This window comes from Euphorbia lathyris, chromosome 1 (assembly GCF_963576675.1).
Source record: "Euphorbia lathyris chromosome 1, ddEupLath1.1, whole genome shotgun sequence".
In the NCBI taxonomy this organism is placed as follows: Eukaryota; Viridiplantae; Streptophyta; class Magnoliopsida; order Malpighiales; family Euphorbiaceae; genus Euphorbia; species Euphorbia lathyris.
Genome location: NC_088910.1, coordinates 75668602 through 75696396, shown reverse-complemented (window position 1 = coordinate 75696396; position 27795 = coordinate 75668602). Strand labels below are relative to the sequence as shown.

At 35.4% G+C, this 27795-nt stretch overlaps 1 protein-coding gene across 3 annotated transcripts; it reads right to left on the bottom strand.

Moving 5' to 3' along the window:
- LOC136202361 (DNA-directed RNA polymerase III subunit 1) lies at nt 1-24709 on the bottom strand. 3 transcript variants are annotated; one of them, XM_065992932.1, is made up of 28 exons: nt 24512-24709; nt 24311-24402; nt 24113-24242; nt 23781-23930; nt 22446-22620; nt 20116-20303; nt 19918-20027; nt 19719-19821; nt 18849-19061; nt 18615-18763; nt 18401-18542; nt 18163-18303; nt 16247-16435; nt 15496-15712; nt 13119-13212; nt 11674-11908; nt 10470-10661; nt 9089-9187; nt 8582-8785; nt 8201-8497; nt 6070-6217; nt 5818-5969; nt 5264-5419; nt 5063-5176; nt 4228-4325; nt 954-1158; nt 668-870; nt 1-501 (listed from the first exon to the last, which is right to left on the bottom strand). In XM_065992932.1, exons 2-28 carry the CDS (start codon nt 24388-24390, stop codon nt 450-452), a joined length of 4236 nt encoding a protein of 1411 aa, XP_065849004.1. In that variant the 5' UTR covers nt 24391-24402; nt 24512-24709; the 3' UTR covers nt 1-449. The 3 variants fall into 3 exon arrangements, with proteins under 3 accessions (XP_065849004.1, XP_065849018.1, XP_065849011.1); XM_065992946.1 differs by having other exon boundaries at nt 24113-24192; XM_065992939.1 differs by having other exon boundaries at nt 24118-24192.
- Nucleotides 24710-27795: the final 3086 nt, after the last annotated feature.

Here is a 27795-nt window from a genome sequence, read left to right as displayed (position 1 = left end):
TTTCTTCCTTAAATTTCCACTCTTCATCTTTATGATTATTTTTTAAATAAAAATGACTATATATATTCACTCTCAATGCTCACCTAGATGTTGAATGAGCAGAAAGAAACATTCTAATATTTTTACTGTGCATGATAAATACATAAATTTCTCTATTCATAAACAGTAACAGAAATTTCACGAGAAATGAATACCGATGGGTGCAATTGCTGTTGTTAGCCTCGTCTCCAAGCTGCGTCTGTAATTGCAACTCCACAGGAAGAATGCTTTTAGAGACAAGTCTACGTTAAGGGGGCTTGCATTGCAGGGTCATTTCTCATATCTCAGTAAGCTGAAAAGTACATATAATAAACTAACTCATGACATGAGCCTTTTTTGTACTTTTTTCCTAACCTTATCAATTAGTGCATCTTCACCAGGTGTATGTGTTAAATTTCATATTACCAACTCTAGGCGATGATAGGATCAGGTAAATAAGTCAGCATAGGTGGAGGATCAACCCTGCAAAGGAACACTATTAGTCCACATTTATCAGCAAATGGACTCATTCCATTAATATAGCTATTAAAAAACATTAAAAAGCATTTATCATTTTGATGTACAAGTGTACTCACAAATTGAAAAGAAGGCGTAGCATAGAATATATATATATATAGTTTGCACTTACCTTTGCTGTACTTTGAGTATTCCAGTGCCTAGCTGCATTGGAATTCCCATTATGATGCATTCACTAACTCCCTCAATCTTGTCATCCCTCCCACTAACAGAAGCATGATAAAGGTGATCTGTTGTTTTTTCAAATGATGCCAACATTAACACACTTTTGTCCATCTTTTGAATGCCAAATCTCGTGATTCCAAGAACTTCACCCTGTTATCATACATAAAAGCATAAGACGACAAGGAAATGGCTAAAACATTCAAGGAAATGGATAAATATTAAATAGTAATTACCCTAAATGTCATTAGATCTGCTAAAAGCATCATATGACGACTGTCAATGCTCATTCCATGACTTTCCATGGTATATCTGATCTCATCAATGATGCATTTCCTTGCAGCTTCAATTCCCAGAATTTTATAAACTTCCAATATATGGTTACTTGTTGTATTCCGCCCATCCACTCCTTCAGTTCCCATAACAAGATCAAGACCCATTCTACAGAGATACAACAAATGATTGTTAACAAGTATGTAAGATCCCACCCATCACAGCAACTAAGCTCTAGAGCAATACTGTGATTTTGATCAACACTCATGCTGTATACTTAGAAGTTTATAATTTCTAGCTCATCTTTTGGACTAATCATATGTCGTTTAGGTACCATTATCCAGACAACCAGTGATGCAACTTTCTAATCGCTATTACCAAAGATGACCCACCTCAAGAGGAAATCAAGTGGTTTATTATTCTCATATTTATAAATCCAGTACTATTTGTTAGGTCTCGCTCTTATCTCTATTATTCTTGGGAAACAAACATGGAGATTAGGAAAACTAGATAGCAAGCAAGCTGTGGTGTTAAACTAGGGTGCAGTGACTCAATCTAGAACTTAATATTTTGTCCAATAAATTGAATTTAATTCAATGTTCGTACTCAGTAAGAGAAGTTTACTTGTCATCTATCATCGATTCTTTACTCTATTTCCTCCTCTATCTCTTGAATGGAAAAATAGGTAGGAAGAGGGAGAATATTAGTCAAAGAAAAGTGGAAAATTACTAAATAAGTTCTATTTAGGTTATGTCTCTTAGCTAGAGTTGCTGCACAGTTGCAAATTGATCTTACAAAAAGATGATGGGTTCGCTGAGGGCCATAAACACCCAATTGCTGTTACCAAAAGAATAATTAGCACAAGAGGTTTCATAAATCTGGAATTTAATCAGGAAAAAACTGATCTCCACACCATTGCTCTTTTGGAATTATTCTAGGAGGAAAGAGAATATCAAAGTGATCAGATGAACGATGAAGCAGCTAACAAATAGTGAGGTCCATAACAAAACAGCCATCTTACTTCAATTTGTAATCAATATTGCACTGATAGCCACATAGCACAACATACAACCAATAGTTGTATTTTGGGTAACTTTGTTTCTAATCAATGTTCTCTCTCCATGTCTTTTTCATTTCTTTCCATATCTTCTAACCTCGTAAGCAAAAAGCAATACCATGTTCCACCGAAGTATTTCATTTTCTCCAATATTAGTGTTCTATTTCTCTCTATACTACAATGAGCTCTTCAAACACACACACTATTAAGTATTTTAGCAGGACAACTCTTAGCATCGTGAATTTTGTGATCTAGGCGAAATTTTGCTTTTTGATGATTGTCTTGGCTTTTCTCTCTAATTCATTTGGCTTATGAGAAACAATTGGTAGATACGGGCAAACTTTCGTTGCAGGTTTCCTTTGCGTTAGTCTTGCTACCAATCCAAGTATAATCTAAGCAAACAACAAAGTAACAAGAATCAAGTTTTTCTTAATTTGTTCCGATGTAAGTACTGATTTAGTTGTCAATTAATTGGTAATGTGTATCTGTCGGGTTATAATTTGTGGCTTGATGTATTGGGTTCTTGATCTTTTTTATTTGTGGTTTGATATTTTGGGCTCTTGGTGTTTGTTGGGTTGTAATTTGTGGTATGATAATGGTATCTCTCGGGAAGGGATGGGAGGTCACTTAAAGAAGATACTTTAAGAAAGACGTTAAACACCTCCAATAATACAGATGGTTAATGAAGTTAAGGAAAATGCCTAAGACTATGACTGATCATTTCAGGAATGCTGTAGATGAGGATGCATCATAGAAGAGTTTTAGTAAGAGGCAGTTTAATATAGAAACGCTATTAGGTCAAAAGTAGAAATGGTTCTCAAGCAAATAGGGCAATCATGAGCGTAACTTCACAGAACAGAAGAGTAATTTATGAGGATCAATTTACTCTAGATGAATATCAAGATGATAATTTGAATGGGAATGAAGAATTGACAGTTAACAAGAACAGCAACAACATGAGAATGGAAAAAGAATGCCAAAAGAGCCATGGAGGTTGTCAGAAAAGGAGAATATCAAGGTTTCAAATTAGGCCCTTCAGAAAAAAGAAAAAAAAAAAAAAGAGGAAACAGAAAAATATGCTGGAAAGAACTGGCACCTACGTTGCACGGAGACGGAAATGGGAAATGAAACGGATACCGGGAAGCGTTATTTCTAAGAAAAATTAGCTAGGAAACAGTAATGGAAACGGAAAAGGAACGCGGAAACGCTAATGAAGAAGAGTTTCCGTGCAATATAGACTGGCACTAACATGACATAAATATGACAGTGACTTTATGGATGATAGTGCACATGTAAGGAGCAGAAAAAGTTCAGGTACGAGGAGAAAATATAGAGAGAGAAAAGAAAAGGACAAGCGGAGAAAGACTATTGATGAGAGGAGGTATCCTAATGTGTATGCCTCCTGTCCAAATTTATGACATCCTAAAGGCAAAGTGCTTTTGGATGTAAAAAAAAAAACGGAACCATTATGGTTGTTCCATTATGGACCACAAAATCAAAGGACTGTTGGTAAAAGTAAGCCAATAGCTAACCCAATTCTTTTTTAGCACTCGCTAATATATCGCCTATGGGTTCCTTAAGTTCCAGAAGCTTGGCATGAGTCCTACACCCATCTTAATGTTCGAGTAACATATAGTCAATGCCAGCTTAACTAATATTTGTTGACAGCAGATAGCTTGTTTTTTACCACCCCAAATTTCATCTAGACTTGTAACAATAGATGCATGCTCATTCAATATACTAAATTTCTCTAAACCACGCATAGATGATCTTTTCCACAAATATCCCAGATACCTATTGAAGTAGATATATTAAAACATCAAAACTAATGGAAAGTAGCTGCTTCAACCAGTCCGGCTGGCATTTGAATGGAAAAAATAAGATGTGTAAACAAAAACTCGTGGATGATCATATATAAAGATAATTATTATTGCTTTCTGGTTTGATTGCAATACGTAAAGAAACCTAAAATCTCCATTGGTCCATTAATATGCATCCATTGAAATGAAGGCCTATAAGTGTGTCAAAAATAGATATCCCAAAATAGGACAAAGATGCAATTTATCTAACCTTCATGAATAATAGAGGCTACACGGTAAAGATTTCGCACAATAAAAAATTATTTTCAATGATAACGAAAGGGTAAAATAATTTTCTACTTGCAGTTATGGATAACTCACCCTTCTACAAGCATGTTGTATATTGGGAGCTCTTGATCACTTGCTTTACCCTCACGTTTCTTTTGGGCAATAACAGCACGTTCAATGGTTCTTATGCCCTGTCATCCAAATATATTGTAATTACAAATCAGCTTCTAACACTTAAGTGACCTACCAACCAACCAATAGAAAACTGCAATACATTACAACAACAACAACAACAACAAAGCCTTAGTCCCGAAATGATTCGGGGTCGGCTAACATGAACCATCATATAAAACCGTGAAAATCAAGTCGTGTCAGCGACACAGATTCGCTCCCTCCACTCCGTCCTATCCACTACCATATTTTCCTCAATTCCCAATAAACTCATATCACTCTCGATCACCCTCCTCCAAGTTTGCTTAGGTCTTCCCCTACCCCTCACAACTACATCCCTTTGCCACTCTTCGGTTCTCCTAACCGGCGCATCAAGCGCTCTACGTCTCACATGGCCAAACCACCTTAGTCGGTTTTCTCTCATTTTATTCTCAATAGATGTAACCCCTACTTTTGTCCTAATTATTTCATTACGCACCCGGTCCTTTCTCGTGTGACCACACATCCATCTCAACATACGCATCTCCGCCACCGACATCTTATGGATGTGGCAGTGTTTCACTGCCCAACACTCCGTACCATATAACAATGCTGGTCTAATTGCCGTCCGGTAGAATTTTCCCTTCAATCTATTAGGCATGCCGGGATCACAAAGGAAACCCGTAGCACTCTTCCACTTCGACCAACCAGCTTTAATGATAAAACTGCAATACATTATCGTATAAAAAATTTCGAGAAAAAATGATAAAAGGCTCACCTTCACTACTAATGATGGCAGCATATTTTTTAGATTATGGAGCTCAAAATGAACTTTTTCTCTGTCGCCTTGAGGAATAACTTCCAACTTTCTAACATCCAGAACTCTGATATGCTGCATGTTACCAAGGGCCTTGAAGTGCTTAACATGTAATTCTCTTATTCTCAAAATGCTAAATTTCCTTGAATAAGAATTTCTTACCTGTGGCTTGAGTTTAATTCTTGGAGTTTGCAAAATTGATTCCCTCACAGTTTCAGCATCCAGAGATAATTGTGCCTCTTGGATTAGTTGCATGTCAAGTGTAATCATCACAGATGCTGATCTTGAAGTCATCAAAATTTTGATACTCTTGGCAACCTGTAATATAAATTAGTAATAACAAAGTCTGCATACTGGACAAAGAATGACAAAGTACCTTCAACCACATAGAAGAACTGCCAACAAACAAGCTGATAGATATATATTATAACTAATTGGGGAAAGGACATGCTGCAAGAATATCTAGCCGATGGAAAAAAGAGAAGAAAACCACCAAAGGCTGAAATGGACAAGAATTACCAAACCACACAGGATGATAGGCAAGCATTACAAGTATCTAAAATAACGACTGACATGTAGAAGTCAAGAGCTACTTCCTCCTGCTATATGAATCAAAGACGCTCATATTTGAAACTTCAGAAGCATATTTCATGTAGGATTACCAAGAAGTATCTGGTAAGGTTAGTATTGAATATTTCCAATGATAGACTACACACCTGGCCTAGAAGAGTTTTTTGGATGCGATTTTTCACAATGCGAGCAGCATTGACATTAGTATTACACTCAAGCTCTGCAGTAATGATAGGTGTACTGATTCTTTTGGCCCCATTTATTATTTCTTTGATGCGGGGAACTCCTTGTGTTATATCTATTACAGTGTTAAGGGATCAAACTGAAACCCATTTATGGCCAACCTTGAGAAATATATTCAGAGAAAAAATCAATTGCAATCAAATCAGAAAGGATACTCATGCTCGCAACTCCAGCAAAGTGAAAGGTCTTCAATGTCATTTGTGTCCCTGGTTCTCCAATACTTTGTGCTCCAATAGCACCAATTGCAGTCCCAGGTTCAATTCTTTTCCACAAATAACGACCGATGCAAGTTTCCAGGAAAACCTATCATTTCATTATAAAAGTTTTACTGATTCATATTTCTTACAAATCATTAGAAAAGAAAATGCATGTGTGCTTAAAACTCCCAGTGCAGGATGAGAAATAGATTTAAACAACCAACAATTCCGAATCCATAGTTGTGAAGACACAAGGCACTAACACCCATGCATGAATGTGCAGAAAAATCGCAAACGAAAAAATAATTTTAGCATTTTAAAATAAATCTAAAAACAAATCGTAACAGAGAAGCACAGAAGAAATCTTTTACCATTAGCCATAAGAACATAGGAATACCATACAGAAAAAGGATAGTGAACATTTAAGCATAGATTGATATGAAGATGAATAATGATATCAAACTCCATACTATGATCTCATGCTGCATCCACCCAGAAAAGAAGAAAAATTTTAAATTTCTTTGTACCATGCTCGTTTCATTAACAATTATTTATTCAAGTACCAATACATATCATAAAAGTTCTTCCACCATTAAAATACTATAATCTACAGACCAATAAAATATTCTTCTACACAACATTCTTCAATGTTTCTCTCATTATCCCAGGTCAGATGTATGGCTAGAAGCAGGAAGTAAGAATAATAAACATGTGTCCCTCATATTTGGGCATCTTGTGAGGTTACTTTGAATTTTAGAACTTTGTTTTGTCTTCGTGACTACACAGGCTTGATCACATCGAGAAGTATAATTCACAGAACATGATTTTCTTCAATAAAAACAAAGTTATAATAGAATCAACCACGTATTTCGATTCAAACCAATTTCAACATTTGGATTAAACCAACTAGAGAATGGGAATACTCTACCACCTTTCTGTGTTAAGTAGAGATACATTTTCTTCTGATCTGGGAGTTCTTTTTGCATACTAGCAAGTCTAAATCCATTAAAAAGGGCTGATTTTATTTGTTCAATCAGATTGCTAAAGATTAGGACACCAGTTCAACTGATTCTTATTTTTCAAGTTCAAACAACTCCAATGTAACTGACATCGTTTTTTCAACCCAACTCCAAATGCCTACACAAAGCAATGAAGTCATTGCAAACAATAACTTAAAAGACAAAACCACTGTGAAGTCCAGAAATGGGGAAGGACAGAAAAGGAAACAAAAAATAAAACACTAATCAGGCCTCTCAGGAATTATTTCATAAGAATCACCAACAGGCACACACCTGAGTGTGAAGTGCTTAGGCCAGTACCTGAGGAATGGTGCATGATCAAATGATGCATCAGATCGTAAAGACAATCAGATCAGTGAAACTAAGAACCCATCCAACTCTGTCCTTCCGATCACCACATGAATGAAAATGACCAGCTATGAAACAAGTCCAATCTAATTGCAATTGCCTAAAAACATTGTAATAAAACTAAAAAAGAAACATTATATTTGTCTTAGTGTCATCTTCAACATCGATACAGAACTAAGTTAGCATGGTGTCATTAAGCTAGATGACAGCTCAACAATCTTTCTACGGCATTTTCTATAATCATGCATTTCATTGAATATGTTGAATCAGAAAAAGGTTAAGCAGATATAAATCTGATTTTCACATAATTTGACACTCGATTCTAAAGTCTAAACAACTTGAGAGTCTCCCCTCTGTCCTTTAGTTATGCATGTCTTATATTTTCCAACTCTCCTCTCAACATGAAGACAAACAATGTTTCATGAACTATGAGAGCATAACTAACGAATCAATTAGCAAAGAATTTCACTCCAATTCATTCACCGCCAAAGAGAAGCCCGGATTTCCAAAGAGGAATATACTTTGAATTTCATTCACTACACTTGAAGCCACAGCATTTTCTTTAAACTATTTTACCTCTTCAGCCACTCCTAACACATATGGTGCTATAGTAAAAGTAAGGCACCACTAGAAAAACAGTAAGAAAGCAAGTAGTGACTAAAATAGAACAGAAAGCGCAAACATTGGTTGGAAACAAATAGAATGAAATAGCAATTATTGACCTCCAGCTGTCTTTCAGAAATACCAGATATTTTATGCGCCATTTTGTCTATAGTCATACACCTTCTCACACTACCATCTTCAATATCCTCAGAAACTTGCCCATCAGTAGCACTAAACAATTTTATCATGCTTTCCAATCTCTTAACATGATCCCCAAGAAAGGAACTCAGACTTTTTTTAAAGGCTTCAGAGCAAATACCACCAAAAGACTTATCATACTTTACTAGCATATTTTCTACCATGTCAGGGATCTCTGACGGATGTAAGTAGTCGTCTTCTCCAGAAGGACAGGTGGCCTGCAAGTGAATGTTCAACAGTCATTTCAACTTTCCAACAATTATGTGAAATTCCAAACAATAAATTAGACAAACATTACGAACCTTTACTTTCATGAACAACCGGTCAAGATTCAATGGGATTCCACCTTTTCCTTCCATTATAGCAGGATCCAAGCCATCATCTCCATAAAGAAATTGAACTATACATCCACCAGCATTTCGGACTGTATTATCATATTGGATAGACAAGTCTTCCAATCCTTTGATCAGTCGACGAGACATGTATCCAGTGTCAGCTGTTTTCACCTGCAGATACCATGATTTAAAAAGTCCATCCACCACAAAACCATGTCAATGATAGTGGGCTATGATAACACTAGTCAAGGGTCAAAAAAATTTATTAGAGCGCACTTAGTCCTGACTTTCTAACTTCTCTTTTACAACTTGCAAAAATGTAACTAGTTCAGTACCTGTCCAGCTTTTCCTTAACTTATATGACCAATAGATGTAATTGTTGGCTTTTAAGTTACACCATAGGACATGAATTAGTGAACAACTGAACATTTATCAATCTAAATGGACAACTAATCAACTAATTATTATCCTTACCGCAGTATCCACAAGACCTTCTCTCCCAGCCATTGTGTGGAAGAAAAACTCAGTTGCCGTCAAGCCACTATAGAATGAATTAGCAACAAAGCCTTTAGCCTGCATAATAAACGATAAAAGTCAGCTCAATGCTTCAAAACCATGGATAGTCCATCAGAAAACAAGAAAGTTAAAGCTTGGTCTTGAACTTTTCCAAGTTAAGCAAATGTTACAAAATTAATTGCCTATTCAATTCATTGTCATGTACCGTTCCAGAAAATACCATGTAAAAATCACCAATAATTCTCATACCACTCAATTAAGTAGACAACAACCACATGCAAACTTATTAGCAACTCTGCTACTGGAAGCATATTGATGGGATTTAACAAACAGCGTGACAAAGACACAATTTTCTTTCTTGCATGTATATGTAGTGTATCCAAATAAACATAGATGATGAAATAAACAGTTAAAGGCAATACTGAGAATAATACGCAAAGATCATTGTTAAGTATATATTGTGAGATGTACATCTGTGGACACTAATATATAGCTAGTAGTTAGTAGTTAGCATTTATTTCCTTTAGACTCTGAGTCTCTGTATAAATACCTATACCCTTTTCATAATCAATATTGAGAATTCTCTCAACCACTTGTGGTTGATTACATGGTATCAGAGCTGCCCTAGTGTGCAGATCCTTTATTTTTCATGTGCCTTTGCCTTGAGTATCGGACAAGTAACTTGGTAAGACCCGACTCATGACAATAATAACACTCAATTACTCTGTTTCCTTTGGTCGGACCTTTGGTTTCCACTGATGTATTAACCCAAAAAGTTAATTTCTCCAATTACCATCAAGATGAGATTAACACACTAGAAAGAAGAAAGTTTTGATGGCTATTACAGTGTTACAAACTATATTTTTGTTTAGTCCCAAAGCTAGTTAATGCCATTCATACAGATTGCTTAAACAGACATTCCTCTTTTGAATAGCAATTTTTCAGAAAATAGAAAATTATACAAGAACCTCACAATATTTCATTTATTCAACCAAACAATGAGAATAAAGATGATGCCAGGACATCAATATAGACTCCACTACTCAAGTATATGCAGAATTTGAAAACATCAAATCAGTGACCCATTTTGCATCTCATGTTTGCATGGTGTTGGGCCGCATTGCCAAAGTACAACTATATTAGGCTTCACTGCTAACCTCTTCTGAAGAATAACTCGCACCTCAAATTTATAATTCACAAATATGCAACTCAATTTAACATAACGATACTTTAAAATATAAAATGGCTACTAACTAATAAACTAGAATGTGCTTTTCAAGCCATAACTGGAAAGATACAAAAAATCTGAGATTACGATTAAACGAAGTTAAGAAATTACCGCAGGAAATTTGGATTGTTTAGGGAAATGAGGAAGACTTCGATCTATGAATCCATTTGGAGCACGACGACCCCCCACAGATTGTTGACCAACACATGCTACCATCTGGCTGATATTAATAACAGAACCCTTGGATCCACACTGTGACATGATCAGTGGACTGTTTCTCCAATGCAGTTCTTTCATACATACCTATAAGAAGAAAATAAATTACCATGGAATTTTTCAAGTGCCTCCAAAAGTGAACAAAATGTAACTTGGTGACTTGCAACCACAAAGTAATCGACTCCCATGCAATAACAACATAATGTTTTCCCCTCAATGAGTTTGAAAAGGAGTATAGATCAGTGAAATAAACTAAAAACCAGGCCAAAAAATATGGGTGGCTGAACCAATTTGATTGGTTTTATTTATTTGTAAGACTTCTTTAATTACAATACAGTTTTGATTCAATTCCTAAAAGTCCAACATTTAACCGAGTCAATGAAGTAGCTTAATGAGATACTGAATAATCACTAGAATGAAGCGTATCTACCATTGCATCTCATTGCCATGCTTTGCTCTTTATATTTTTGACGTTATAAGACCACAATTAACCTCTGGAAACTACATGTATCATCTATTAATATTTGATGTTTTAATCCGCTTTTGCTATCCCACAATTCATTCATGTCTTTCAGCCAACCCAATGCCTTCCCCATCTCTCCTCACATTTTGAGCAGTTAATCCTAGTTCCCTCCCCACCCCCTGGTGCAAGCTGCCTCTAATTCCAGCAGACCAGGCCATTGCTTGGCAATTTTCACCCTTACAGAGACTTAGTTTAATAAACTAAAGCCTGAGAACAGAAATCTTAATTAAGATCCCTCCATTCTCTCTCTCTCTCTCTCTCTCTCTCTCCTCTCTTGAGTAGAAACCTTTGCTTCATCAAACTCCTCAGAAAATAAAACAAAAACAGTTAGTCGACCGACAACTCGGCCCTGCTTCTTGATCTAAAAAGTACAGTATAAGATCAAATATTAATTGAACAACACAAAATTGGTCATGCACAACCCTCCGACAATCAGCACCGCTGATCTGCAATTCTGGATTTTAGATTGAATAATTATAAAGACAACATGCAAGTAAAGAATGAAATAAGCACCGCCTGGCAGCAACTATGCACATTCACATAAAACTAAAAATTGAAAAACAGATGGATCCTCACATCACCAGCTTCTTCTCGGAGCTTATTTAATCTCTCAGTTATTTCAGCTTCCAGTGTTTGAGTGGCATCACAACCAGGTTTAAGCGTAAGCTTTCCTTCATTGTATTCATCTATTAGTTTATCACAATGTTGATAACCAGTTGAAATTGTCTTCCCTTTTCCATCAATCAATCTTTTTCCTGGCTGGACATCATCAATTCCGATTGAGAAACCATGATTTCCTATCCATCGAGCACTGTATAAAGCAGAAACAATCCAAATGCTATGAATTAAACAAACCTGTGAAAGTCATCACATGCATAGGGATAATGTGTCACAGTATTACCACCACCGACAATCAAGATGAAAAAAGCAAATGCTGCAAATTGTTTCTTTCTACTCTAGAGAATCTAAAATTACAGTTAAAACAGGCCTAGCATATGCAATTGAATGAAATTGCAGCAATAGTAGGACTTTATAAAGAGGACATTTAGCACTAATTGTTCAAGCAAGAAATTGTCTAACAAGAAAGTAACACAAAAATTATCTATTGAAATGTGCATATTCAACCCAAGGAAAAGGATTTAAGGCTGCGTAATAATTAAATCATAACACAATTGCTCCAAAAGTGGCAAAACACTTGCTAATTTAGCAACGCATTTTTTATTTTCGAATTTATTTTCGTTAGCAATATGGGTTATTTATTAAATCAAATGCAATTCAGTAATTAACAAATGGCATTAGGATCCACATCAATGCAGTGACACCTACATAAGGTGCTAGAAACAAGGGTCAGGTGGAGTCGCAATCAAAACTTGGATAAAAATTCCCTACATGGGCATTAGTACTATAGAATTGAAGGCTTAATTAGATATTTATTACAAAAACGAAAAACTGAAGCTTCAATTCAAGAAGTTTCAAGGAGATTCTAAAATTCTTTTTATGTATTCTCTCATTCTATTGACTTTCTCTTGTTGCTTTCTTTCTCATGTAAAAATAATCTTTGTAAGTTTTCCCCTTAACATCCTCTCTCTTTATACACAAAGACAGGCGCACAAGTACACAAACAATAGACACAAGTATTGCAGCTGCTTATTCCTTGTCACACAGACTATCTCGCCAAGCTTCAATTTTACTAACCCTTGTTTCATTAATCAATCCATAGGCAGCTTTCGCAAAACTTTCTCAAGTACAAAGTTGAATTCAACTTCCACATGATGCATAAAATTAAAACCCTTGAATCAACAGCTAACAATGTTTAACAAAGCAAAATCACAATTCAAGAATCAGATTCTACAGTCCAATTCGTGAAGTAATCCATCTTACAAGGCCCCAAAAAAAGAACATATGATACATAATTGTATATCAAATCCTACATATAAACTCAAAATTAATCGATAGGTCAAATGCAGTAGCAATGGAACCAAAAGCAAATTTGCTTATCAGAGGACTTGCATAACAGTTACCTCAATTTAGCCAATCGATTCATGCAAGTCGCAGCAGCATGAGCATTGTAGTCTCTAAGAAGAATAGAGTAAAGTCCATCCTTGTTGCCATTCCCTAGAATTAAGAATATGAAATGTTGTATGAGAAAATCATAGAAACCAAACTTATGAAAATGACGTGTGTTAAAGACCATGGAAATAGAGAGAAATCCATGGGATACCATGTAGACTAAGAGTCTACATTGATATATTTTAAATTGTTACAAATACACACATATATATATACATAGAAGGAGAGGAGACCCATACCTAGCAAACCCATACCTAGAAGACCCATACTTATATTATTACACTCCCCCTCAAGCTGGAGCATGAATTTTAGTCATGCCCAGCTTGCTACAAATACAAATAGCAGTCTTAAAGACAATACAACCAAAAACAATAAAATTCAGAAACACCACAAATAATACAACTCAAAAACATATTAAACAGATAACAGAAGGAGAGGCCAAGAACGCAATAATCACTGCCAACCCACACAAAGAATCCAAACACTAATCCAAGTTGCACAGAGGTGCTGCCACACGCTGGGAGATTTGTTACCGGAATTTGCAGATCGGTCAGCGAAAGAGGAAGCTCGTGGGAGGGGCGGTGAGACAATGTGAAACTTGGAACACTAGGTCCAAACAGTCTGCTCACAAGGCAGATTACAGTAATGCTGAAAGAAACAGCCCAACATTACAAACCCAAAAATTCTGCTCACAAGGCAGAAAACAAATTCTGGAATCTTAATCCAGAAACCCAAGACAGAAGCCGAAACAAGGTTCTGATCCCATGTAAGGAGGAATTTTCTTACAGTGACGACGACACAGGGTGGCCGGAATGTGAGGAAACACCGATCAGAGGCGGAGAGGATGAACCAGAGGGGTGGTGAGATAGAATGACGTCCCAACAGTGAGTATTCAAGAGACCCAAGCTCTTGACAGAAATGGAACCCTGGGAAATACTACCTAGAAAATATTGAACCCTTGCAGAAACACAACTCTGGAAATACTAACCAGAAAAAAGAATTCAGAAACCTTAGACCTTAGGCTCTGATACCATGTAACACACTAGAATACATGGGATACCATGTAGATTAAGAGTCTACATTGATATATTTTAAATTGTTACAATACACACATATATATACATAGAAGGAGAGGAGACCCATACCTAGCAAACCCATACCTAGAAGAACAGATCGAACAGGAGAGACGCCAGAGGAACATCAAACTTCGTAGGAAACAGACAAGCAAAACTCAGTCGAAGCAACCCGTAAGAGGCTGCCAGCAACATAATTGCATAAAAGGAGATTCATCGGCAAACTAACCGGACAGACAGGTCAGAAACAGAGAGGCGACAAGCTTCCAAGTCACTTAAAATGAAATCTAAGAAAAAAGAAAAAGGATCAGGCCATCAACATCTTCCAACAGGACTGCGGCAGGATGGAAGAAGGTAATAGTATTAGACCATTTCCGTTGATGGAAAAAAGAGGAAGGTTGAGCATAATTTGGTTTTCTTCAAAGGAATTATTCAGATAATTTCAAGCCCAAACCAATTCATGTCCAGTGTCAAGGAACCAATTGACCTATAAGCTTAAGCGTATAGATAAGATCCAAGAATAGCTTTTATATATTATCCCTGACACACCCAGCTTGCAAATGCCTTGGACTTGGACTTGAAGCGTGTACAACACATCCCGACTCTATCATGTGTTGAAATTTCAACATTAATGGGGTTGCCATGACTTAAATCTTTGACCTCTTCATCTAAGAGGGTCTAATACATGTCAAATAACCAATTGACCTAAAAGCTTAAGCTTATAAATGAAGACCAAAAGAATAGCTTTTTATATATTATTTCTAGCATTCAGGATATAACCATTAACCTTGAACCATCATCAACAAAGAAACAAGGCAAGGTTAGAAAAATAGCCATTCAATAATCAACCAACATTGTGTTTGAACCACAACAAAGCTTCACTCGAGCAATGTTCAGCAAAGCAATTTTTATAATAATTTGGTGGACAAGGCCTTGAATTAAAGAGAATTTTTCCAGTGATTAAGAAGAAACTGAAGCAGCTTATTATCATCCAAGAGACTTTAGAACAGTAATGAAAATAGGCCCCATTAAACTACAGAACAGTATAATTCCAAAAAAAAAAAAGAGTATAAAATTAATGAACTGTTACAAATAGAAAGATATGAAAGAGGAAATCAACGTCCACCCAATACTGAAGTCATGGGCCATTTTGTTTTTTGAAAGAAAATTAATGACATACTCTCAAAACTCATAGGCCTATTAATTTATCAATTAAAAGCACAAACTGGTTCAGTATACTTGGAAAGATACTCACCTAGAGTAGACTTCCCCAGTTGTCCAGAAATCAGCTCACTGTTCCGTATATAAACATAACCATCGTTAGGGCACATTGATTCTTTCTCTCTTTTATCTCCTTTCTTAAGCTTGGAGTATATTTTCTCCTTTACAATGAGATTCAGGTAGACTCTAATGTTTGCATTTGGACGAAGTAGGATACTGAATAATTGTTTACCAGTCCAAAGTTCTATTGGCTGCAGAACAACAACTCCATATTAATCAAAGACAGCAGAGGACTCAGAAACATAACAAAAAAATATCATAAGTCTATTGCATTTCAAAGTTCCTGTGCAAGATGTATAACGTTCATCCAACATTTATAGCATAATCAACCAAAGCAAACTTAGTTTCAAATGACAGAATGAAGTGCATCAATTGAATCCAACTCAATTTCATGTAAACAAGCAACTTATTAGGTGTGCGTCTAGGAAATCTTCTAGCAGTCAGGTAAATACTCCTGGTTTAATTCTGCACCAAGCCACTCAATTTGATTTGTGTCTACATGGTTCTTTGCGGGTCAGAACCCTCACATATTGCCATAAGTCAGTGACCGGCACACACTATATCAGTCAATCTGAACTGAATAAGATCAATAATGTCATAAAAAGAAAAAAAGCTACTGTATGGAGATGAGGCACCTCACTTTTAGGTAGGCCATCAGATTAGAAAAGATTATACATCAGTGACTTAAAACAGAATGTGAAAATTTTTTGTGTAGATCATCTAACCTTCAGTATTGCAGGTGTTGGCAAATCAACAAGTTCCATGCCATCATTCATATAACAACACATAAGAGAGAAAGTTGCACGATCATAAAATGTGTCCTTCCTTGTAATGAGAAAGGATGATGTCAGAAAATCTTGTGTGGAAGCAACCAAGATCTCTCCATTTTTTGGTGTGCACAAATTGTTTTGTACCTGAGAGGACAGAATAAATTTGACTTTAACAAACTTCAAGTTCTCATACAAACAATAATCATCAACTTACAAGAAACACAAAATGACGTGTAAAGCAGTGAAATCCAAATAAGTAGCGACATAGAACCATATTTGTCAACTATGGCACACTTTTTCACCAATTAAGAGCTATATTACAAATGGCATTCTTCATAATTACCCATAAGTTTAACGACTGTAAAGTGATAGATGGCAATGATGAAAGTCTTATTAACTTCATAACAGATAACCTATATATACAACGAAGAAGTATGGGTACAGTATGGAGACCCATAAAGAGTATGGGTAGAGTTATGAAGACCCATAACTATGTATTCTGTAACAACTGCAGGAGCTTTACCTCGAACACTAGAAGATAATACTTTAGCCCTTTTTCCTACTCCTCTAGTGTTATATGCACTTTCTTCAACTCCAGCAGCCTTACTAACTAAACCCCATGTTAGATTATCATCTTCAAACACTAGTTCATCTTCATCCTCATTCGACCCCAAATAATCTCTTCTTCTTTTAATATTCGCTTTCTTTTGCTTATTTGGGACCCTCAGATCAAATCACAATTAATTCAAACCGTGTAAAATATATTCCAACTTTAAAAAACCCTAAAAATTGCACCTATGTCACTAAGGCGAGCAATGGCGCGCCACAGCGACTGCGCCCGCCATTGTGGATGTCAAGGTGCTAATATCGGCGCCTGGTGCGCCAAAGGAGCGCCTCTAATAACTATGTGGGTACAGTATGGAGACCCATAAAGAGTATGGGTAGAGTTATGAAGACCCATAACTCTGTATTCTGTAACAACTACATAAGAATTCTTAAAATTTTGTTATATGCATCGTCAAATGCACAGCAAGTCACTATGTAACCACAACTAGGCTGTAACCTGTAATATCTATTCTTGTTGGCTGCTTATGCTGTAAGGGAATTAGAAAAGGTCCACTAAGGTCAGACAGTTTTGGCTATTATATCATGATAAAAAATACTTAAGCATCAAAAAATATTAATACTGTAAAAGAAATATAAAAATCGTAATACCCTGCCCAACATTTGGTAGCAATTATCATGAAATCAGCACCCAGTATTTTGGTCGTGATCAATATATAGAAGCAAGAAACTAGGTAGTCCCTAAAATGCCAAGTTCAAAGAGAAAAAAATAATAAAACAAAGAGCACTCCATACATGTAACAAGAACATTTAAGATAATCAAGGAATCACAAACTGAAAGAGGAACCTCAAGATGAAAGTCTCAAAAAGTAGCAGCTGCCACTAAATGGATCCTCATCGAATATAATATTGCCAACACTCAAAGTATGCCACATTAATTAGGCTCAGTTGGCAACTTTCTTTGTAAGACATCTACGCACCACTAAGGAAGTTAGAAAGTGTAGGTATTTAGTTATTTTATGGAATTTTATGCGCAACCCTAGTTAGGTTTTTCTTTAGTTATTTCATTTTTGAAATGAAGTCTCTATCTCATGCAAAGTTGCAATTCAATCAATATTATCAAGATTGAAAGTTACACATGAGCAAATGCAAGTTAAGTTTGATAATATCAAAAGGACGTGGGTTGAAAGTTACACATGAGCAAATGCAAGTTAAGTTTCAAACATAGGCCAAAATCCTGAAAATGATAGGTAGCAGAGGATTCAAGAACAACTGACACAAAGCTTAGGGGGGGAAGAGATCCTTACCCCCATCAACATAAGAGCCTCTGTTCGAGCCTCTTGTGTCTGCGGAACATGCATATTCATCTCATCACCATCAAAATCAGCATTATAAGGGTTGCAAACAGATTCATTAAATCTCAAGGTTCTCCACGGCATGATTCTTGCCTACAAGAAGAAAATGAAAATTGCAATTTCTTTATGAACTTAGGAAATTAATTGAAATGTATAAAGAAGTTAATACGATCTAATTAATTATAATCACCCTATGGGACATGATAGACATTCGATGAAGACTTGGTTGCCTGTTGAAAAGAACAACATCGCCATCTTCCAAATGGCGATCAACAATACAACCAAATGCCAATTCCTCAGCCACGCGTTTTCTGTAACTTCCTAGCAAAAGCCTGCAGAACAAGATAATGAATTCTAGATAAAAGAAGCCTTTAACCATATGAAAGCAAGGTAAGAGTACAAACTTTGAAGAGCCATCAGGATATCTGACCATCCTTGCCCCAGGGTATTTAGAAGGACCATTGCTGACACATTGCCTCAATTTCTCAATGTTGTGTTGGGAAACGTGTTCAGGAAACGTTAAAATCCGAGCCATATGGATAGGAATGCCTACCTAGACCCGTAAGTATACACCTCAAATAAATAAATGGCATTTATAAAGAGCTTGATATCACATTCAAGTTTTAGTAACAGCTAACCTCGGTAATTTTCAGATTGGGATCTGGTGATATAACAGTCCTGCCAGTATATTCAACACGTTTCCCAGATAAATTCCCACGAAACCGCCCCTGTTTTCCTTTGAGGCGTTGAGTAAAACCACTCAATGGCTTGCCAACTTCCACATTATTCGGAACACGAACATCACTATTCACATAGAGTGCAACTGCAGCTTGAAGACCATCCCAAGAATCCTAAACCAAGATGTCAAGAGTAGAATTCAATAATAATTTCTAACCACAAAGGTCTCAAAAAATTAACAGAAATTATATTTGACAGACATACATGAAGATAGTATGTGAAAATTATTTAGGTAAACAAAACACTAAATAAATGTAAGCAGAGTTGTTGAGCCATTCTACATAAATGAACACCTACAGGCCTAAGAAAGAAACTGAATAGTTTACTACAGCAATCTAAATCAGGATTTAGTAAGAAACTTCCACTATTTAATATATCAAGGACAAACAATAAGTATCCAAGCTAACTTGGGTAACTTAAACAAAATAAAGAACCTTGAGAAACTAATCATTTGCACAAAGTAATAACTGGAGGGTAATATATTGAAGTAGGACTTGATATACTGAAAATCATAAAGCAAAAGCACATAACTCAATCTTCAAATTCTAGTGAACTTCAAGGATTGTTCACCAAAAGACAATAACAATAATAGACAAGTGAAGAGGACTAACGATTAGTGTTTCACAAGCAATTCAACTATGAGTTAACACTAGAATGCTTTAAAGAATGAATCTGACAGAGAGCACTCATATTGATCATTCAGTTTTAGTATCTAACATTGAACAACAATCCAAAGATTTTAAACACGCGATTTCAATACTTAATCATACCAAATATTTGTTCATACTCATTCTTCCCTCCATTAACTCCATACGAAGGCTAGCATTTGCCTGAATTATCTGTTTTAACCTCTCTGTGATGTCATTTTCATTGCTGCATTACAAGCAAAGGAGTGTTATACATCAATTATCACCATTCAAGCACAAGGAAAACCTAGACATATTAGAGGAAAATATGTGCTAAGAAAACCTTTGTGATCCATCCATTATTACAGAAGGTCGGATTGATATAGGCGGCACAGCAATGTTTGTTATAATGAGTTTCTCTGGTCGATCAAACAGACCAAGCATTTCGCAGTCCTGTAATATAAATAAATGGCATCACAAATAAGCAAGACAAAAATCTGTGCATAAACAAGTTTATCTTATCCAATTTACAAAATAGTACCTCTTCAGGGATTCTCTGGAAAAGAGAGAGTACTTTCACCGGGGTAAGAATATAAGTAGCCAAATTAATTGGGGCCTTAGAATCCTTTGCATGTGAAATTGCAGATCTACATTCTTCCAAATAGCCATTGATGAATTTAGATCGATCATGAATGATGCTTAGAGCAGAACCAGCCTTCTTCACCATACCTGAAAGTCACAATATCAAAGTTCACACTAGAAAAGAAGCAAAGACCTAAGAAACGCAGTGAGAAAATAGGCTTGCAAATATCTTACTTCAACAATTGTGCAGTGTTGCTTTTCTCAAAAATCAGGCAACAACTTGCTGCCAGAAAAACCCAGCAACCTGATCTACTGGCTAATTATCAAACATGTCCTAGAATTAGGTCCCAGCAACGGTTATAGAAAACCATTAGAGACTATATATTTGACAAAGCCGACAAAGAAACCAGTACGGTTCTTAAAGCCAATATTCTCCAAGCCTAAACCGTCACTAACACACATAAGCAACTTGTCTAACCATGTACCAATGCATCTCTAAGATTATAAGTTGTCATGCTGTTTAATGGCTTGTGTAAATATCAAAAGAATCAGCAGTAGGAATTTGGATTTCAAGCATATCTAGGAATATATCATGATAGATAGCCTGTTATGGAAAGATCAAGTTATCATTATTTTCCTATTATTTAGGCAGATTTACTTTATCATAATTATTTAGGCAGATTTATTATTTAGGCAGTATTATCTTATTTAGGCAGTTATATTAGTTGTCAGATATTAATATGAAGTGGACCTTTAACTATCAGCTTAAGCTTTTGATTCAAACGGTTCCATGATATGGTACCAGAGACAGGTTGATCAAGTGGTTTGGGGTTTGCTTCCTGGTAGCCCCATTTGTTGATTTAATTGCAGGACATGGTAATATGAGCCTGTTGCGCACGCTTCAATGGGGTGTGTCAGACATTAATATAAAGTGGACCTTTAACTATCAGCTTAAGCTTTTAGTTCAAACGGTTCCATGACAGTAGTATTTTATTTTTGGAAAAGATATGCTAGTAATTTTACTAAATAGTAGTTTTCCTAAAGTAAGAACTCTTTCCTATTGTAAATTTCTAATTTCTTTGTCTCCTATAAGAGGCAACAACTTCCAATAGAAAAAACAATAATTAATCTTGGGGTAAATTACACCCATGGCCACTCAACTTTACCCATTTTAACATTGTGGCTACTGAATTTCAATTCTTAACGGTATGGTCACTGAACTTCACACTTTTTAACACCGGTGGCCACTCAATTTTAACTAACTCTCAAAATGAAAATATTCAAGAATTAAAATTGTTCAGAATGACATTTACCATGAAACCACATTTTTTATTTTCCAAAATCACATTTTTTGGAGCTTTCTCTCTAAAAATTCACTCTCTCTCCTAACAAAACAACACCTAAATGACCCTAAAACCAAAATTTTCAAGAATTAAAGTTCCTTAGAATATCATTAGCGCTTTGGATTTTTTATTTTTAGACCGTCAACGGTCGATTTGAGGCATTGAGTGGCCACCGGTGTTAAAAAGTGTAAAGTTCAGAGGCCATACTGTTAAGAATTGAAGTTCAGTGGCCATAATGTTAAATGGGTAAAGTTCAGTGGCTATGGGTGTAATTTACCCGTTAATCTTGAGTAAAAATCGAAATTAGGGAGTTAGGTTGATCTCTCATAGATCACAATTGAGTCTCAAAGATAGATCCTTCGAAGACCAGGAAAAATAAGAGAAATCAATAGGATTTTCCAGTGAATAGAAATGTGACGAGACCCTATTCGCAGGCCCATAACATAGCCACATAGAAAACCAAATTGAAACTGCACTAGTAACTAGCAGAACCCATCAATTTCATATAACTTCTTTTTCCAGTATCTGATATGTCATATTGAAGCTCCAATAACAAATGAATTTCCTAAAAGTCCAAGTACTTGACACTTACAACATGTAAGCTAGCTTCTTTGCTAGCTATGTATTAATTTCTATAGCATTAACAATAAATCATTTTTAGTCGATTCAAGTTTGAACTCAAAAAGACAACTATCTTAACTCAGAAAACCATTAAGAGAAACTTTACAATACATCCTGCCCAAGAATTTGACAACTGAAATCTTTAATTTGTGTTGGAAATCAGCAGTCAAGAATAGATCTTAACAATGAGAAAGGAAAAAGTCCTGCTTTTCATATACGTATTCAATCTATTTCTAGGTTTAGCAGCAGACAAAAAGCTTCCTATGTATTTATGGTCAAGAACCTTGGCAATAAAATAAAATGTCACGGAAAACAGAAGCAATACCATTCATTTCTCCGCATCTCATGCACTTCACAGCTTTATTGCCTGCCATGGTACTACACTTTTTCACAATCTTCTTCACACAATCACTCTTCTTCAGAGGCTCCATCTTAGGATTTCTCATTCTTTTGAGTTGCTCTTTACTTAACGTCTCATCCAAAAGTATACGAGAACAAGACTGCAAAGGAACTCAAGGTAACATTATAAGAAATGGCAGCCACAACAAATAAGTGCCTTATCATTCCTATTGCAGAGTAAGGCTTAAAGAGAACTTTTCGAAAGAGCACAAACAAAAATCAGATACAAGAAATTCAGGAAAAAGTTTGCTCAGGCAGAAAGGAGTAAGCAACCAGACAGACGTTGACCATTGTTGCTAAAACAGTATCATTTCACAAGGTAAACAGCTGATTATATCAATAATCAGTGCTGCAAGTCTTCAAAGAACTCATTTTCCAGCCCATGTGTGTTAGGAAATACAGAAAAAAGAGAAAGGAAAAGACAGGAGTTTATCAAAGGAAGTTAAAATCCACCAAGGTAAGAGTGCCAATTACAAAGACTATCACATGTGATATTCGAATTTTAGAAGGGGGAAATACACATCTACTCTCCCATATAACAAAAAAGAGCATAAATAATACCTAGACTTTTAACCAAGATACACATTAAAACAAGGGTAGATCAAATGAAAGTCCAATGGTGTTGATTTACAGTCCTAGCAACAAACAATGACCTTATTGAAATTGAAAACAATATTAAGAGGGGAAAAAAGAAAAGAAAAAAAACTCTTAGAGTTCAAATATTGAAAAGAAATTAAGCATCTGAGCATCAAGAATATGACACAACAATGACAATTGTTAGTCACTAAATCTCTGTCAATACACACATTGGTAAGCATGATAGACCTTCGGGGTCTGGGGAGGGAGGGAGGGAGAGAGAGAGATTGTCATGTCTAGGCATGAAAAAAAAAATAGAGTCACTAATTTGGATCTTGTCACGTTAGTTTGAGATCTTTAAGTGTGATTCATTGTTTATGAAGATGGAATGCATAATATGCAGCAGTAACTAATATGGGCATCTTTGAATACTATAATATTTCAGTTTCAACACTCTGCTACCCTATCGCACTGAGATAATTTATCCAATATGTTGATCCATGGTCCACAACTTAAATATTTCCAATAAGTGATTAGCATCCCATATCAATAAAACAATGCTTAATAAACCAATTACAACATAAAGCAAAAAAAAAAATACAAAAAAAAAAAAAAAAAGGAGAGAGAGAAGAATGTCTATGAACAAAGTTACCCCAAATAAGATTAATTAAGTAGCACCATTTACCTTACATATGCACTTTAAAATGTCCAAAATATTTCCAATATATCCAACATTGAAAGCAGGCAAAACAAGATTCAAGTATCCAAAGTGCCCAGGACATTCATGAAAGCCTGCACCACAAGTATCACATGTACTACTTTTGTTTGCAGGACCCTGAAATCCATACAAAAGACAGGAGTTAGTTTCTGAAGAGTTCTTTTCCCTTTTATTAATATAAAACCATAATGCAATGGCCAGAAGAATATCATCAAAACCAAATCCATAAAAATCGAAAGCAAAAACTTAGAAACATATAGATACAACCAAGCAGAGGGAACATAAAGATAAGGATGTACCATACGGGTATCCAATAAACCGCCATGAACAGGCTTCCTCTCAGCATCATAGTATAAACCCAAATGCACTTGGCATTCTGCTGCTTTTACAATTTCCGAACCAGACATCATAGAGAACTTCATACTTTTTCTATGTACAGAAGCAACTAAATTATAAAAAGAAGCATATAAAATAAAAAACCAAATAATACAACTTACATTCTGCGGGGACCTACATCCTCAATGTAGGGCTTCTTCGTGTAGAGTATCTCTTGTGACTTTTGCTGTGTACTACGCATCTTTGATCAACCCTATTCATTATAAAGAATCAAAATTCAAAGAAAACCAATCAGAATTAATGAATGAACACGGGATAAACAAATTACATTGATTTTAATTGATTTTAATTGAAATACTGACTTTTAGAGCATAAAACAAACAATGCGAGTGACTGATAGTGAAGCGTGAAAGAACGACAGAGAAAGTGCAGGTCTAAATCCTCGTCTCCTATCAAAGGAAAAGATGGAGATGGAAGCTGAATGGGAATGACAAAAGAAAATAGGCAGGGTTTACTTTAAAGGCGGTTTAGAAGGGTTTAAAGGCGGTTTATAATTAATTTCTTCGGTGAACTGATGGACCAAGGAGGGTTTTCGAGATGGTGAAAATTGAAAAAAGAGGGCAAAGGAAAATTTGGATAAATTACATAAAAGTCCCTTTAACTTTATTGAATATAAAGTAAAAGCCAAAATACTAATACTAATATTTTTTCCTTTCTTTTTTTTTTTTTTTATAGTAAAGCTAATATTTCATTAAATCATAAAATTTCAAGTACAAATGATACCAGCACGGAATAATACCTCACATATATATAAGCTAAGCCTAATACATAGTCCACTAGAGTAAAAAAAATAACTATTAAAAGCAAGAGAATGACTACTAAAAACAAGAGAATGACTATTAAAGGTACATTAAACATCAACAATATTGGAAACATATATAGATCGTAACTCCAAATTCGCCGCACAACAACTGTAGTCCAATCTTCAGCATTTGAACCATTATGAACCTTCGGATCTAAGTCATTTCTTTCGCAACCACGTAGATCCAGTGATCTACGGATAAGATCTACTGTTTCTATCCTTGCTAAACCAGAAAAGGTTACAAAAACAGAGAGTTTAACCAACAGGCGCAGTTCAAACGGATTCAGAGACACGATGAAATATATAGGATCCAACTAAAAACTGACACAAACAAAAAGAAAATAACTAGGAAAACAGAAAAACAAAGACGGTGGGGGGAGGAAAAAGGAAGACAAGCTGCCTTCCTCCTCTTCAACTAGATAGCATCAAAAGGAAGGCAAACAAGAGGGCAATCGGTGGTTAAGTAGGGGTGGAGGAGAAGAAAGAAACAGAAGGCGGAGGAGGTGGGAGACGGTGGTTGAGGGAGAGCTGCAGATCTAGAGAGAAGGAGCCAATCCCTTAAGCCGTCTTAAAGATAGAACATTTTGCTTACTGGAAATTATAGTAATGGAAGGCATACTCTTTTACTTCTTCTTTTTTCTTTAGCAAATGGATACACTCTTTTTTGAAGTGTAGTAGCCACAAAGTTATTACTTGTATTTACCAGTATTATCACACTCGATGGAGAACCGGATAGGTCTTTAGTTTAGATCATGTTGAATTTTTAAAATATAATAACCTAACAAAAATCGAGGTAACATGTGACTTGACGGTTCAATCAAGAACGGCATCATCTCAGTTTTCCATTTTTAAAAAATTAAATTAAACATTTTCGACCAGTATTAAGAGGTTCGAAATTGGAGAATTGCGGATGTTGTGGTTGAGGATGGAGAGTGGGATTGGTCTAAATTTGATCTTTTTTCAGTCTTGAAACGCTCCTGAGAATCCGGGGAGTTAAAGTTAGCAGTATGGAGGAAGATAGTGATACTCAATGTTGGACGTTTACTAATAACAGTGCTTATTCTTGTAAATCTGCTTTTGAGGCCTTTAATCACAATATGGATGTTCCTCCTTCGAACCTTTGGAAGGGTATTTGGTCCTCGAAGGTTCCTTATTATATTAGAAATTTTCTTTGGCTTTGTGCTAAGAATAGGCTCCTAACGAATGTTGAAAGGAAAAGACGATATTTGGTGGACTCTGATGCTTATAGTAGATGTAAAGTGTTGGAGTTTAGTGTCCTATAGACAATTGTTCTAGGATATAAACCAGCTGTAAATGAATTGTTCTTTATATCATTTGTTTTAATAAGATATGGTTTCATAACTGTATAAAGGCAATTACTTTTAAGAACTAAATAAATCTAAATAAAAGGAAATCCCTAAGTTTATTTAAAGTGATTATAAAGTGTTCATACAAGCATGAAGTGAGACAAAACATTATAATAAACTAATAAACTTAAAACCACCCCAAGTCAAGTAATATGTTTTGAATAGGGATTGACATAATACTGTTGAGACTTGCATATAACAATGTTTTTTGTCGAGACAGAGAGCTGATCTCACAAGCTTCAGATATGCAGATATCTGGACAGTTACATGAATCCAGTGAAATAGTTCATTAGGATTGGGGACCCGACTTGAGATAACGGGATGGATAGATTTATCCTTGTCACCTGTTCATCTCATTGGTATTAATAGGTATAAGTAATCCTCAAACTCAAAAGAATGTTAATTAGTGATTCTGGATTATGGAATGTGATGTTTTGATTCTGTTGTAACACGATCCATAACAGGGATGACTCTGGGGTGTGTACGGCAGACGTTGGGTACCACAGGAAGTAATTGCAGGTTAGTTAACATTGGATTGAGCATTTGTCACTCCTAATAAATGGGAGATACGTCCAAGGATCGCTTGTGGAAGACTTGACTCTAAATCCTTGCAAGGTGATAGCTTAAGACTTTAAATGAAGATTTCACTTAACCTATCTAATTGGAGTTAACTCGGCCTGTACAAGTAAAATGAACGTCTCGCTATATGTGACTTAACATAATCCATAGTCATAAGATTCTGTTCAAGGATGTAGTTGATAAAGGATCGAATTATACTGTAACTAATACGGAAAGGTCGACGACGGAATCAACCTGTCTTCTTATAACTCTAGGGGAATGTTTACGGTTCTGCCTATCACAGTCCTCGCACTCATTCCGTTATACAAAGATTAAATGTAATTTTGGGAAATTAATTTAATGGTTGTTTACGGCTAGTAGTAATAAGAACATAAATGGGTCACACATAAGACTTGGAACCAAAAGAGGAATTGATGTTAATTAATATATGAAAGCCCAATATAAAGGCCCAAATAATAAAAAAAGGGGAAATACATGTATTATATATACACTAGTCAAAAACTCGTGCGATGCACGGGGTATGAAACTTTTATATAATTTAGATAAATAAATAAATTAGCATATTTACTTTTAAATAATTTTATATCATGCTATGAAAAAAATTTATATTATGTATATTTGAAATTAATATATATTTTTTAATGATAATTCAAATTAAATTAATTTTAAAAATAATTGACTATTTTTTTATAGAATTTTAACTAAAGATGAATGATTTATTTATTTTTACAAAATTAATGATTTGTACTTTTTAGGAATTTTAATACATTTTCCTATTCCAAATATTCTGTGAAATAATAATAATAATAATAAAATAGCAGATTAATTAAGAAGTATA

What these genes read in the sequence shown, in the direction of transcription:
- LOC136202361 (XM_065992932.1), bottom strand. Translation starts at nt 24,390, where the DNA reads ATGCGTAGTACACAGCAAAAGTCACAAGAGATACTCTACACGAAGAAG. An exon ending in TCCGAGAAGAAGCTGGTGAT is followed by an intron (nt 10,662 to 11,673) that starts GTGAGGATCCAT and finishes TTCTTCTTATAG; the next exon opens with GTATGTATGAAAGAACTGCA. An exon ending in AAGGTCTTGTGGATACTGCG is followed by an intron (nt 8,786 to 9,088) that starts GTAAGGATAATA and finishes TGGTATCTGCAG; the next exon opens with GTGAAAACAGCTGACACTGG.